Below are 15,745 nucleotides of genomic sequence, written 5' to 3' on the forward strand. Positions count from 1 at the left end.
ATGATTAATGTCGTCACATGTAGGTTGAAGCTTGCTGAAGCCTTATGTAAACGGCGTTAAAAATAATGCTAGTTGAACCGCTATGTTTGTAAATAGATATCCTTACCAATTATTCCTATCCAATTATAATATCGTTTTAAATAATACTTTCTGAACACATTTGTTGAATGTCGTTAAAAAAACATTTCGTGTTTGTCAACGTGCCCCTCACATAAATCGTCCCCTCTCGCCCCTTTCCTTAACAAGCGATTGCGTTATCCGAAATGACACGATTGGTCACGAATGCGTGCAGATTCCAAAGCAATAATATGACGAAAGGAGAGAGGGTAGGGCACACAGTGGATACACGTCTCGGCGCATTGACGTCGGGTGAATGAGAAGCATGACCCACAGCGTCTTGCTCTAGTTCTGAATGACACGAGGAATATACGCATACCCTCTTCTCACAGGGAAGTCGCTGTGATTGGCTGTGTTGACACTGTAAATAGGGCACCGCCCAAACAGCCCAGGAAGTTGAGCGGTGAGAGGCTCAGGCCTCCCTGAGGCAAGTGTAGCCTTGCTCCAAGGTTGAACTGAAAGGAAAGTCCATGAGTGTGTAGTAATTCTATCCCATTCGGCAAGTCTAGATATGAAGACTCCAGTCTCTTATAGGGGCAAATTGATCTTATCTTTTACATTATTTAGCACTTATGATTTAAACTAATAATTATTGCCTTAGAGACTCGTGTAAGTCTAGGACAGGTGTAATGTTCAGGGCTTCCGTCTCCGTGTTCTTACCTCGTAGTGTTACGTCTAGTCTGTCTCACAAAGGGAGGGGGCAGGGGGTAACGGCTTTCTTGTAAAACCTAAGGAGAAGCCATACATTTGACACGTATGTCCTCAAGAGGTGAATTGGGGTTTGCTGTAATGGGCGTTTGGAGACACTTTACTGTTCATTACCCTTGACAATAGAAAAAAAGGGCATATAGCTTGAGTCTTTCCCATGTGGAGAATAGATGGGAGATGAGGTGAAATGGGGTTTAATTATGATTACACTAGCTTGTTTGTGTGTGTGTGTGTGAGTGTATGTATGTGTGTGTATGTGTATGTGTGTGTGTGTGTATGTGTATGTGTGTGTGTATGTGTGTGTGTGAGAGAGTCCGAGTGTGTATGTGTGTGTGAGTGTGTGTGTATGTATGTGTGTGTGTTTGTGTGTGTGTGTGTGTGTGCTTGTACTAGTCCGCACGCTTCATTTTGCAGACCCACTGAGATGCCATGCCGCAGTTTAACATGGATACCCCTCTCTTTCCCAAACTGCTGATAAAAGTGCAAAGTAAGTGGTCCCTTGGCGTAAATGGTTACTCTTTATATGCCACGGACATTCCCCGCGTTTTAAAAAACCAAATGTAGTAGTGAGTGAGTGAGTGAGTTTGGTTTAACGCCGCTTTTAACAGTATTCCAGTTATATCGCGGCGTGTCAGCTCAATGTGGGAGGAAAGCCCGAAGTGATGCAGGCCTTAGACGTTTACCACTTCGGTGAAACCCACGAGCACGGGTATGGTGCTGACAAACCTTGAAACATAATCGGGGCGAACCGGGAGTCGAACCCACAATCATAGGTTTCTGGCGTGCCCAAGGGACGCAACTCTGCACAGCAAATCGCGGCGCCTCAGACGACTGGGCCACCCGTGCCCCCCAAATGTAGTATGTGGTTGGCAGTAAAACTGTCTGAGAGAGGATACTGACATTTTGAACACTTACTTTTGGACTCGCCAAAGAAGGGCACATCCATATGTGGCTGTTTGTACGTGGCCTGACGAGGAGAGGCATTTTCACTGTGCTGCCCCACCGCCCAATAATAACATGAAACATATACAGTAACATTTGACAATTAAATAAAATTTCTTTCCTGTAAACTGAGGGCAGAAGGAGTTCCCACTGTAACTTTGAGAGTGACACTAATCTCAAAGTCAGCTGCCTCGAATGTCCTTAATGTTATAGTTAATGAAGGTAATCGTTCTGGGTTCAAGTGTATATACAACTCTGTCTCGAATGCCCTTAGGCTCAAAGTTAAAGAGGGTACCTGATCCGTCATTAGGAGAATACAAATGTTCTTAATGTTAACACTAAGTAGGTACTTGCACTGTCATCAGGAGAATACAAATGTTCTTAATGTTAACACTAAGTAGGTACTTGCACTGTCATCAGGAGAATACAAATGTTCTTAATGTCAACACTAAGTAGGTACTTCCACTGTCATCAGGAGAATACAAATGTTCTTAATGTCAACACTAAGTAGGTACTTCCACTGTCATCAGGAGAATACAAATGTTCTTAATGTCAACACTAGGTAGGCACTTGCTCCTTATCTACAGTTAAACATTCTGTCGTGAATGTCCTTTAAATCTCAAAGTTAAAGCTGTAACTCATTCTGTCTTCATGTACCCGTTTTTTTTTTCAGGTGAACACTTGGCTTGCCTTTGCATGTGTTTGTGACGGATGCCACCGGTTTGGCAGGAAAAGGTCACCTTTTCGCGTAAACCTGGTATCATCACTGTTTGATAGTGATTCATAAACACATGCTCATGATATAGTCGGAATCGGTCAGGACCCTTGCCCTCTCTACACGCAGCTCAGACAACGATTGAGACCTCTCAGCTCTCTGCCTTGTCGAACCCATTCAGAATTTTTTGGAGAATGTGAAGACTTCCCCACAGTGTAGCCTTCAGCATTACTCAGATTCTCAGAAGAGTTGTATTCCTGGAAGCAAACCCTGGCACTCTCCCAGTGTCAGTCAACCGATTGTGAGATACCAAAAGCTAACTAAGGCACCGAGAACATTGGGGAGTCGGACAACTTGGAGCTTGGGGTGCAATGGTGACATAGAAACAATAGAATTAAACAGAAAATTGATAAATTTTGATGATTTCATTGGATTTATCAAAAAGGACAAGACCAGGTTTGTTGGCCTTGATACGTCTGAGAGTGTATACGGGCCTATTCCAAAGAGGTTTGTATTTATCAGTTTCCATGACATATTCTGGGTCGTACCATGGAGTCAAACCCACAAGAATGGCGAAGCATAGCAATAAAATGACCGAGACACACCATAATGTCGCTTAAGATACTGTGTTTGTACCAAAAGCTGGGCGTCCACTGACAATGCCATTGTGTTGGACAGTCTCATTAACTTCATTGTATAATCTATATTTCATATTACACTTTTGATGCAAAATCACACATTGACGGTTTCGACTGGGAAGTGACTGGTCCTGAGCAGCGAACAGAAAGCCTTCTGTTTAGGACTCTGCAGGGCTGCTTAACCTCTCAACACACTGCACATATACGCGATGCAGAGGTCGTTCAGATAACCTCTCCTTTTAAGTCAGAGCCAACTTGATATGGCACCTCGCTTGGTCGCAGTACAGAACCATCAACAAAATCAACACTGACATTGAGATTATGTCCCACATCTTTAGCTCGATTACGTAAACAGTGGAATGCCTTGTTTTCATGATGAGTCTTGGCATGCTCTAAAAGAGGATCATCAGACAGATATATGTGTGCAAAAGTGCACAATACAATTCTATTATGAAGAGTCCCAACATTAATAAAACCACGCCCTCCCATTATGATTGGTAAATATAAGCGATTGTGGGAAGAGCAAGGGGGGTGGGATCTATTGTCTGTCATGATTTTTCGTGTGAGGGTGTCAATTTCTGAATTTCTTGTTTCGTCTAATCAACATCACCAAAAGAATATGAAAGGACAGGTACAGCATAGGTATTTGTGGCTTTTAATTTATTACAAGCATTCAGATCTGATTTTCTTATGCCTACATTTGTACTCTGCCCGAAGTTTATCCTTGATATGGTCATTCTGGAGTTTCTCCCTAACCTGCATCCCTAATTACATATAGGCCGGATCTTCTACGAGATGGTCAATAACTCCTCCCCCAAGTAAAGTGACTGATCCTCCCGTTTCTACATTGGCACGTTTCAGATGAAGAATGTTGCATTTGTCGAGTCCAAAGAACATGCCGATATCATTAGAAAAGGACTCGACAAGGTGAATCTGTTTTCTAAGTGTGGATCATCCATTGGCAATAAGTTCGAGGTCATTCATGTAAAGGAGGTGAGAAAGGGGTGTGGGGGATCTGTGCTGATGAGGTCCAGGATGATAACTTTCTTCTTTGCTTAGCAAAAAGCTTAAAGGATTTAGTTACAAACAGAAAAGCAAAGGACTGAAAGAATCGCCCTAAAAAAAATACCTCTTCTATTAGAAAAGGGTTCTGAAGTCATCACCTGCCTCTGTGATTACGTCTCAAGTTGAGTTGACCAGCAATTAATTAAAAAGTTGGGCAAAACAAGAAGTCGCTCGGTGAGGTCAGTGCATTCCAGTGACTTCAAAATCCATGGTGAGGTACAGAATCATAACCTTTTCTGTAGTCTATCGAACACATTGAGAGGTTACGGTGGTAAGTTTTAGCCTCTTCAAGGATCATTTTCTGAACCAGCAATTGATCCTTAATTATTATGATTATTATCATTCTTCAAATACGAAATGGTTTTCTAAACCGATTGTATATGCTTGGATCCTGTGTTAACTTTAAACTCAATTCCATTGCAAGTCTCTATCTGTTTATGCGTTCACGTGGGTTTCATGAAAGTAGTAAACGTTCAAGATCTGCATCACTATTAAAGCTGACACGCCATGAAATGACAAAGTACCGTTCAAAGCACTGTTAAACCCAACTGATTCACTCTGTCATCTAACGTATTAATATTTATATGTTGTATGTATAGGAACGAGGCAGCCTGGTGATGAAGGCGCTTTCACGTCGCGCCAAAACAAGGTTCGATTGTCCACAAGCTTGATATAGTGGCGCATCCCCAAACTCACATGTCTGTTTCCCTGCTCCTCTTAAATCATCACTGATGCCACCATTTTCGTATGTCTTCCAACTGCAAGTGCATATTGATCGTGTGTGTGTGTGTGTGTGTGTGTGTGTGTGTGTGTGTGTGTGTGTGTGTGTGTGTGACGCACTTCCACGTCATATCGAGCCCCGGCCGTAAACGTTATCGTCTACAGCAATGTAGACCGCCTCCGTGGTCAAGTGGATATAGCGTCTGCCCGGAGAGCGGTCTGTGGTTCGACCTCCGGCCGTGTAATGCCAAAGACGTTGAAGGGTGGTACTTGTTGTTACCCTGCCTTGCGCTCAGCATGAAGATGAGAAAACAGGGATTTGTCGGCTTGGAGTCGGTATGCTGTGTCTGAGTATCCATGTTTAACAGCGGCATGATATCTCAGTAGGCTACACACACGTGCATGCACGTCAACGTCACTATATAAGTGAAGTAATCTTGAACGCGACGTTAAAACCCATTTCACCTTACCTATAGTAATGTCCAGTTTCTTCACAACGACATGAACAAAAAAAACCATCCAGTTTATTACTTTATTATCTAGTTGTTTGAGCATTCTATGTTACGCACTATTATTATATATAACAGTAATAATCAAATGCCGTCTTTTTCCGATCGACCTTCTTTAACCATCACCATAGGCGACGCTGTGTCTTTTCTCCATCAAAGTGTGGTCCTATTCACGTGTCCAGTAGCACCTGACACCGTTCACCCCGTCTTCTCCTTCTTCTTCTCCCTCTTCCTGCCATTCTTCTTCCTTCCTTTCCTACTGCTCTTCCTATTAGTTTTCTCCCCCCTTCCAGGTTTTGGTGTCCTTTTCTTTTTCTTCAATTCTGGGGATAGCGATCGCATCATATGAGATACAGGTCCTTTATTACAGGAAGATGTATATATATATATATATATATATATATGTATATATATATATAACACATTTTTTATGATCCCGGCTCCTCCATAAAAAATCCCCTAAATAATGTTCAGATTTATACTTTGTACTAGAAGTGCAGAGTGCCCCAAAAGGGATATAAACATCTTCCCGAGGCAAGAGAGTTAACTGACTATAAAAGTCCAGTTTCCATCCTTGCCGAACTAGGCTGGTATTATGGAGATACATTTTGGCTGGACTAACGAGTCTATGCATAGTCCAATCAAAATCGAGCACCGGAATTGAAATCCGGTTCGTTAACTGTCGTTCAGATTTCGGTCGATTGCAGGATTTGCAAAGCATGTACACTGCTAACTCGTTGTCAGCAAATATTTCCAATTTTTTTCATGTTTTTAATCAAGGTGTTCACGTGATTTGATGCATTTCGCGATGTAAGACACGTTTTATCACAATATAGATATTGATTATCGATCAGATCGTCCTGACCGGGCGCCACCATTTTCTGTGAAGCAAAAGCAAGTGATACGAGAGGTGGAATCTGATTGGTCCATAGGAGAGGCTTAGAAGGGACATAGCCCGTAATAGCCAGTGGTGGCGCTACGATCGAGCCCAGTAATTCCAGCCTAGTTCGGCAAGGGTGGAAACTGGACTTTTAAAGTCAGTTAAGTCTCTTGACTCGGGAAGATGGGATATAAACGGATGACGCACTCACTCATTCTCTCACTTACTCACTCACATAAACACACACACGCGCACGCACGCACACACACACACACACACACACACACACTTCTTACATAACTATCATAACTTAAAACTTACAAGCCAATTCAAAGTAAGTTTATACAAATCAACGCAATACAAAGCAATCCATATTTGGAATCATTCCGGGCATTCAGTTCGTGGAATATTGCCACCAGCAATGGAACGTTTAAATTGGCTGAGAAATCTGTTTCATGTCCTAGATTTATTAGAGAACGTTTTATTCGTGTTAAAACTGCATTGTTGATACTCACTGCTACAAATATCTTCCTGTGACAAGTCTTGTGTAGGTTCCGTCCCTGGAACAACAAGTTTGACAGCAATTGGTCTCTCGAACAAGTTTGACAGCCAAAGCTTCTTACAAATAGCAAATTTTACAGCAATATTTCAAGCAAATTGTTCTCTTGTACAACAAGTGTGACTGTAAATTATTCTCTGAAACAACACAGCAAATTGTTCTCTTGAACAACAAGTTTGACAACATATTGTTCTCTGGAAACAACACATGTGACAGCAAAGATGGACAGCAAATTGTTCTCTTGTTGAGCAACAAGTTTGACAGCAAACTATTCTCGAAAACAACATTTGACAGCAAATTGTTCCCTGGAACAACACGTTTGAAGGCAAATTGTTCTCTGGAACATGTTTGACAGCAAAGCTGTTCTCTGCAACAACAGGTTTGACGGCAAATTGTTCTCTTGAACAACAGGTTTGACAGCAAAGTTGTTCTCTGGAACATGTTTGACAGCAAAGCTGTTCTCTGGAACAACACGTTTGACGGCAAATTGTTCTCTGGAACAACACGTTTGTCGGCAAATTGTTCTCTTGAACATCAGGTTTGACAGCAAAGTTGTTCTCTTGAACAACAGGTTTGACAGCAAAGTTGTTCTCTTGAACAACAGGTTTGACAGCAATACCACATGCTCCTTTGATACATCCATAGCCAGAGCAAACACACCACGGATTACCCTGGTCTTACAAGCAGTACCATCTGATTCGTGTAAGTTCTGCGTGACGAGTGTACGCTTAAACCACAAGGCTAACCCTCTGCACCTCTAACAATTAGACCTGAGACAGACTAATATATGTTTGTGATATATCATCATCATCATCATCATCGTCATCATCATCATCATCATCACCACCATCATCATCATCACCATCATCATCATCATCATCACCACCATTACCATCATTATCATCATCATCATCACCATCATCACCATCATCATCATCATCATCATCATCACCATTACCATCATTATCATCATCATCATTACCATCATCACCATCATCATCATCATCATCATCACCATCATCACCATCATCATCACCATTACCATCATTATCATCATCATCATCACCATTACCATCATCATCATCATCATCACCATCATCATCATCACCATCATCATCATTATATATCATGTCTTCAACTTACAGTAGTAACACACGATGAAACCCTGAGCAGTAGCCGAGGCATTGTTTGTGAAGAACTTGATTATTGTCATGGAGTCATTCGTGTTCACCTTCCCTGTGATCACAGCTGACCTGCCCATTCCTGTCGCATTGATACTGACGCTCACTCCGCCGGTGTTATAGGTGTAGTCAGTGATGTTGGCGATGTCGTCCGGTTCGTCAATATCCATTGAGGGCACGGTTATAAACAGCTTGTTCTTCGTACTGGAGGTTGATCTCAGTGTAAGGGTTATGATCACATCGCCCCGATAGTGCCATGGATAGTCAATGTGACTCACAAGCATACCTTTATCGGATGTATGTTCTTTCCCCGCCCGTGTATTGTTGTCATGTAGCCAAAATATAAGATCTGTAACAGAATAGTAGGTGTAAGAAATGTGTGTTTAGAAGGCTGAATACAGTACGGTTCGACCATGGCATTTGACAATGGCAGTAAACGGAAAGAGACGTTACACATGCATAGCTAAAGTCGTTAAAGAAATATATAGTTGTACTTTATGCCTGAAAGCATATATGGAACATGTGTAGAAATAATATCAATGATTAAAAACATGCATTAACATTTAATATAATATGCTGTACTTTTGTACTATAATGTACTTTTAAATTAAGAAATGATGAAGTTTGTTTAAAGATCACCCCAGGACGCATAAGTCGCTTTTGTTTTACTGTCGCTTTTGTCTGATTTTTGTGAGATTTAAAAATGAACATATGTATGATACTTGAAACCCTCAGTAATGAGGTCTTCATATAGCTCGAATATTGCTGAGTGCAGAGTTAAACAATCAATCAATCAATAAATCAAGTACCCTCGTAAAAGCAGTTTATCAATAAAAATTGTGAGACATAGAAACAAATAGAAAGGTATTAAGTTCTTAGAAATGAATATATTATTCCAAATCGTGATAATATTTCATTCACCCCAGCATAGCAGATTTAAGGTAAGTTCGACATCTAGTTATCACGACACATCACAGTTGTGAGGGTTACCTGGGTATCATTCCATATTTTGATAATTTTAGGACTCACTATGACTCGCTTTTGTATATATAACTCGCTCTCGAATACACACACACACACACACACACACACACACACACACACACACACACACACACACGCACACACACACACACGCACACACACACATTTACGTACCATCCTTGATGCAGCTGTATTGAATGGACAGTGACATCGGGAACTTCCCTATACAGTTGTGGTTTGAGGTTTTGACAATAGGAGCGCGTCGGCTGTAGGCGATGATGCAGCTTCTCTTCCAGAAGCACGTGTTGGAATCGGTGATGACCTTCGGCTGGAGGCCGGAACAACTGTCGTCGGTGGTGTTTTTGCACGTGTCGACGCTGCTGCTGATGTTGATATAATAGATAGAGTTTTTGGATCTGCATCGTAATTTGCCGATGGTGTCGATGTAAGTCACTTCCAGACATTTACCTGAAAAAGACAGGTATCTGACGATGAAACTCTTGGATATGTGTTGTCTCCATAATCCGGTTGGTTTGGTTAGTTTGTTGTTTAACGTCGCACTCAGCAATATTCCAGCTATACTCCTCACAAAAAGTTAAGCAACAAATATATTATGTGTCAGTCCATGTTCATATATTCCAATACCTAAAAACTGACTAAAGCAATACAAAGAAAGAGCACAAACACACGTTGTCCTCAAAGGGAACTGAAAAGCGTAAATGCCTAACAGGTTTACAAATGATCAAAAACATGACAATCTTTAAATTTGAGTTTAAATCATTTTGAAACAATGATCCAATGTTCAGTAACGTGTATGTTCACCATTGGCTTGAATGCAAGCTTCTACACGTCTTGGCATTGACCAGATAAGCCTATCAAGTGTGTGTTGAGGAATGTTCTGCTATTCTCTCCTTTTTAAGGCCTGTTCAAGTTGATCCAGATTCTGAGGACGAACATGAAGACCATAAACACGCCTTCCAAGAATGTCCCATGCATGTTCAATGGGATTAAGATCCGGAGACCTTGCAGGCCAGTCCATATGCGTGATGTTGTTGGTCTGAAGAAGATCAGTGACAACTCTTGCTCGATGTGGACGAGCATTATCATCAATAAAGATGAAGTTAGGACCTGCTTGCTGTGCCAGGGGAATGATCACAGGTGTGACAATCTCGTCCCTGTTCCGTACTCAGATCAGTTCAAGACCACAAGATCAGTTCTGTGCCCAACCCTGATGCCAGCCCAGATCATCAAACTTCCACCTGCTTACTCCTCGGCAATTGTACAGTTGGCGCATCGTTCATTACGGTTTCTCCACACACGTGCCCTACCATCGTTGAAGTCAAGGCAGAATCTTAACTCGTCTGTGAAGAGAACGTTACGCCAGCGATTGACCCTCCAGTTACGGCGTTGATTGGCCCAAGCAAGTCTCTGTTGTCGATGGTGTGCGGGCAGTGGGATACGTCGTACTGGTCGTCTGGACCTCAGATCCTGAGCGTGAAGTCTGTTTCTTACTGTCTGTGTTGAGACTCTGTTTCCTGCAACTCTCTGAAGGTCATTCTGGAGAGATCTGGCCGTAGTAAACCTGTTTCTCCGGGCTAGGGTGGCTAAATACCGGTCCTCAAGAAGAGTTGTCACCCTTGGACGACCCCTGTGCGTGGTCTCTCTGTCACAAGCCATATTGATGGTATCGAGTTATCGCTCTTGCGATGACGCTGCGGTGAACATTAAAATGATTGGCAACAGCAGTGTTTGGGTGAGTCCTCCCCAACCCCCCCCCCACCCCCAACCCCCCCCCCCCCCCCCCCCCCCCCCCCCCCCCTCCCCTCTGTACCATTCCAACAATGTCAGCAACCTCAGTTGGCGTTAAGTGACGCCTAGCCATGTGTAAAGTGTTAATGTGGACAAATTGCCCTTGCTGGCAGTTTTTAAGCAATAAGAAGTGTGTAAAACATGCATGTGGTTGTGTTCAGGCGATGTTATCAGTGTTATCAGGAAAATCTACATAGAAAAGGCTTTAAGTCGAAAATTCGTAGGTAATTCTCCTGCCTGAATTTGTTCTCATTGGATGGCATTCAACACTGATGAGTATGTTGCACGGAAAATAATACTTGTTGCTTAACATTTGGTGAGGAGTATATATGACGGGGTCTGTAATCGAGTCCAGTGATTTATATGAAGAGCATCGATCCACGCAATTGGGATCGATGACATGCATCAACCAAGTCAGGAAGCCTCACCATCGGGACCCGTTAGTCGCCTTTTCAAGCATAGTCGCCTTTTAGGGCAAGCCTGGGTGGCTGAAGACCTATTCTACTCCTTAATCCAAATATAATTATGGCCCCATAATTTAATATTATGGTGAGGGACTGGCATTTTTGTTGAGACGGGATACGTTTTTGATCACTTCAAAATACGGTAAGGACCCAAACAGTTAGTTTTGGGGGTAAAACCTGATGACAAAGGATTGTTTCCAGTTTTGTTAGGAACATATTTTTTAATATCCGAAACATTGCTTGAGTATGCTTTCACGCCGCTTCAGATCAAATAAGCAGAAGAGGTACACAGATACTGAGTGGACAAATGTATTCACTTACGTTACCATACAGAACACTAGTAAGAGGTGCGCGACTAATGGGATCGGGTGGTCAGGCTCGCTGACTTGGTTGAAGCATGTCATCGATCCCAATGGCGTGGATCGATGTGCATAATGTGCACCCAAGTCAGCGAGCCTAACCACCCGATCCCGTTAGTCACCTCTCACGACAAGCATAGTCGCCTTTTACGGCAAGCATTGGTTGCTGTAGACCTATTCTGCCCCGGTTCTTCACGGGTCGTGAGGTGAGGCTTGCTGACATGGTTGATGTATGTTATCGTGTCCCAATTGCCTAGATCGATGCTCATGATGTCAATCACTGGATTGTCTGGTCCAGACTCGATTATTTACAGACCGCCGTCACATAGCTGGAATATTGCTGAGTGCGGTGTAAGTCAACAAACAAACGTACCACAGTTGATGCTACTCCATATTTCCATATTGCACGTTTGGTTAGTTTTGGGAGTATAGGAAGTGAAGTCAAGATTGTGAGTACTTACGCTTCTCAGGTCGTATCTTCGCCCCTTTACTTTTACCCCTACCTTTCCCTTCCACAGCAAGACACAGAAGCAGAACGAGTATAATTCCGACGAAAGCGGGAGTATATTTTGGAACAAACATCCTCCTTATATCCCTGGAGCTACATTGCGATTTATGTGTCAGCACTGTCAGGCGATGCTAGATTCTGTTTCTGCGAGAAACTAGCCCCGCGGGTCGTAAGTTTGATAAGACGAGCAATGCTGGCATTCCCAGGCAGAGTTCCACACTTACTGCTGTTTATCCTAATTATCGGACTTTTCAATTAAAGCTGCACTCGTTGCATTCATGTGTTGAACATGTTTAACTGTCAAAGTCTGGTAAATCTGCCATTTGAAATCATATCTTAGAAAAAAAATATCATTTAAGTTGGCATTTGCTTCGAACATGTGTTGAAATATCATATCTGTTTATTGGATACAAATATCAATGTTTAACTTGAAAAATGCACTGAGTATGGAATACTGTAAGGGACATTCTCGCGATCTCGCATTCTCGCGATCTCGACCTTTGGAAACGAGCTACAAATATGCCCAAAACACGAGGATGCGAGATCGCGAGATGGCGAGATTTCGCCACAACATGGCAGGAGCATGGCTGGGTGCGTTGTAAGGTGCGTAGTTATACATGTGTGAATGGCGGGTGCTTACATTAGAGCGGGCCATGCTGACCCTTTTCGCGAACTACTGATTTTGGGTGATCCATGAATACATTTTTTACATCGTTGGTGCTTTTTATGGTATATGTTTCAGCTGATAATCGCGAGTGATTCTTCTCTGGCGTTGACATTTTGAACACAATTACTCACGGACATAATCTGGAAATTATGTCAAACAGCAATGCTTCCTGAAGGACACATGCTTGAAGGGTAGCACTAAATCTAGACTAAAACAGAATATACAACGACAACACTAGAGAATAAGCAGTCTGGATTATCCATTGGTCGTAATCGATTCCATTGGTCGTAACGTAGCGGCGAATATCACACGACAGGTCACTAATGAAAATCAGTGATGACAACAGCTGTTTGTTAAAAGGGGAATTTGTAGTTTATTGACCTTGCCCTGCAGCACCCGTGCTATGCGACAGCGACATGTAAACAAATCAGACAATCAAGTGATGGAAATGAAATCCAGTGACACGATAGCGCATTTACCGATTTCGTTGAAACAAAACGACATGTTAAGTTTGAATTACGTCTGACGTGTACAAGTGCACAGATTCTGACGTCTGTAAGAACAGCAAAAACGTTGGACTAGTGTAGCGTTTTGCAACACAATAGAGGGCAATTTTAATGTCTTTGCCCAACAACAGATAGTACATGGATAAATCACTATTTGTATAACCCCAACATTATTATATCAAATTGGGTTAATAAAATACTTGAACGCCTGAGAATGATCAGTCTCGATTACGGTAGAATCAGATTCCATTTGGCGTAAGAGCCAAAAGAATGGTGGAAATTAGATTAAAGGATCACTTAAAATCAGTGATGCCTGCCCTGCCCTGCCCTGCCCTGCCCTGCCCTGCCCTGCCCTAGTGATTCGAAATAGCGTAATGACAATAAATGACTCTACAACTATGTTATATGCATACGATTTTATAGCTTAAAATTACAAACTAGCTTTTAACAATTGGCGTCCTGTTAAATCTGCCATAAAAGTGTAATTCAGTTGCAATATATATATAATGGGACATGGGACATGTACATTGTAAGTGTTTAAGCCGTGGGGCGCTGGTTAAAGTACCGTGAGACAAACAGGCTTTTAAAATTTAACGGAAACAAAGGAAGATAAAGAATCCGATAAATCGGAAATGTGTAAATTTGGACGATTTTACCAGGAATGTATAAGTTAACCATTGCAGCTGAATAGATAATAAATGAAACGGTATAACCTAGGTGTCAGAAAGGCCAATTTTTCGTTTGGGTTACTTTGATTTTTGTTTTGGTAATTTGAGTTATTAGAAACAATCAGTTGTTGTGATATTAAAGAATGATTATTTTCAGTGAATGATGTTAATCGGAAACCTATTTTCCATTTTGAAAGTAGGATTAAATGCATTCGCTTGTATTTTAACATAGTTTGCTGCATCTTCCCGAGGCAAGCGAGTTAACTGACTGTAAAAATCCAGTTTCCACCCATGACAAACTAGGCTTGAATTATGGGTTTATAGTTAAAGCTGTACATAGTCGAATCAAAATCGCGTAACAAACTCGACTTTCGGTTCATAAACAACATGGCGACTGCGGTTCAGATTTCGGTCGATTGCAGGGTTTTCAGAGCATGTGTACCGTCAGATATATTCCAAATCTGTATTTATGTTTTTAATCAAGGTCCTACAGTGATTTAAAACGCTTCGCGATGTAAGACACGTTTTATCTTCTTTATTATCGACCATGGCCAGATCGTCATGCATGAGCGCCGCCATTTTGTATGATGAAAACGCAAGTGATATAACGAGTGGAATATGATTGGTCAATAGGAGGGACATAGAAAGGACATAACTCGTAATCTCTAATGGTGGCGCGACATTGAACCTCGAAACTCCAGCCCAGTTCGACAGGGGTGGAATCTGGACGTTTATGGTCAGTTAACTCCTTTGCCTCGGGAAGATTGCTGGATTTTCTCAATCCTGTTTTTGAAGCTCGATTAATATGAATACTGACAACATCACAGTGACGCTTGAGTCCATTGCTATCACTTAGCAGTGCTTTCTTAGAGAAATAACACATCATGAAGAATTGTCATTACTGGGCACAGACGCGAGTACATGAAATTCATTTCTACATTTCAATGTGTTTAGTTATTCTGGTAGTGGAAAATCTAGTGTTCATCCGCCCAAGTGGGAGCGTACGTGTGCTCGTGCGTTCGTAGGTGCGTGCACGTATGACTGGATGGGGTATAGGGTTGAACGAGAGAAAACATTGCTTCTTCTCGCGAGATTTGTAATGCCCGAGACTTTATATATATAATGAGCAATCAAGGAAATTCCATTTAGATATGTGCAAATAGACTTGAATAACATTAGTTTGCTTTTTACGTCGTTTTAAGCTGTTTATTTTTGTTCAGTTTGTAATTTGTTGTATGTCTCAGTCTGGAATACCTCGGCCATACGACGACGGCGTGCAAATAATGGACTGAGTGAGTGAGTATGGTTTGACCCCGCTTTTAGCAATATTCCAGCAATATCACGACGGGGGACACCAGAAATTGGCTTCAATCATTGTACCCATGTCGGGAATCGAACCCGGGTCTTCGGCGTGACGAGCGAACGCTTTAACCACTAGGCTACCCGACCGCCCCTGTAAATAATGGAGTCTAGGTAAGGCAAACCAGTGACCCTTGATATGGCCAACGCACCACGCCCTGGTGCGTGCGAGCGTGTGTGTGTGCATGAGTGTGTGAGTGTGTGTGTGTGTGTGTGTGTGTGCTTGAGTGTGTGTGTGTGTGTGCTTGAGTGAGTGTGTGTGTGTGTGTGTGTGTGTGTGTGTGTGTGTGTGTGTGTGTGTGTGTGTGTGTGTGTGTGTGTGTGTGTGCAAAATCATGCGGGTATGTTATAAAATACGAGGCGGAAGTGTGAACGGCTCTCGGGAAT

General features: G+C 42.2%; 1 protein-coding gene across 1 annotated transcript; it reads right to left on the reverse strand.

Annotated features, from left to right (window-relative positions):
* Window positions 1-5,423: 5,423 nt before the first annotated feature.
* On the reverse strand, window positions 5,424-12,385 carry LOC139459851 (uncharacterized). Its single transcript, XM_071241559.1, has 5 exons — window positions 12,112-12,385; window positions 9,193-9,486; window positions 7,997-8,383; window positions 6,810-6,854; window positions 5,424-5,737 (listed from the first exon to the last, which is right to left on the reverse strand). The coding sequence occupies exons 1-5, from the start codon at window positions 12,230-12,232 to the stop codon at window positions 5,613-5,615; spliced, it is 972 nt and encodes a 323-aa protein (XP_071097660.1). The 5' UTR covers window positions 12,233-12,385; the 3' UTR covers window positions 5,424-5,612.
* Window positions 12,386-15,745: the final 3,360 nt, after the last annotated feature.

Source organism: Haliotis cracherodii, unplaced genomic scaffold (genome assembly GCF_022045235.1).
Source record: "Haliotis cracherodii isolate W230 unplaced genomic scaffold, xgHalCrac1.p SCAF_13, whole genome shotgun sequence".
Lineage (NCBI taxonomy): Eukaryota > Metazoa > Mollusca > Gastropoda > Lepetellida > Haliotidae > Haliotis > Haliotis cracherodii.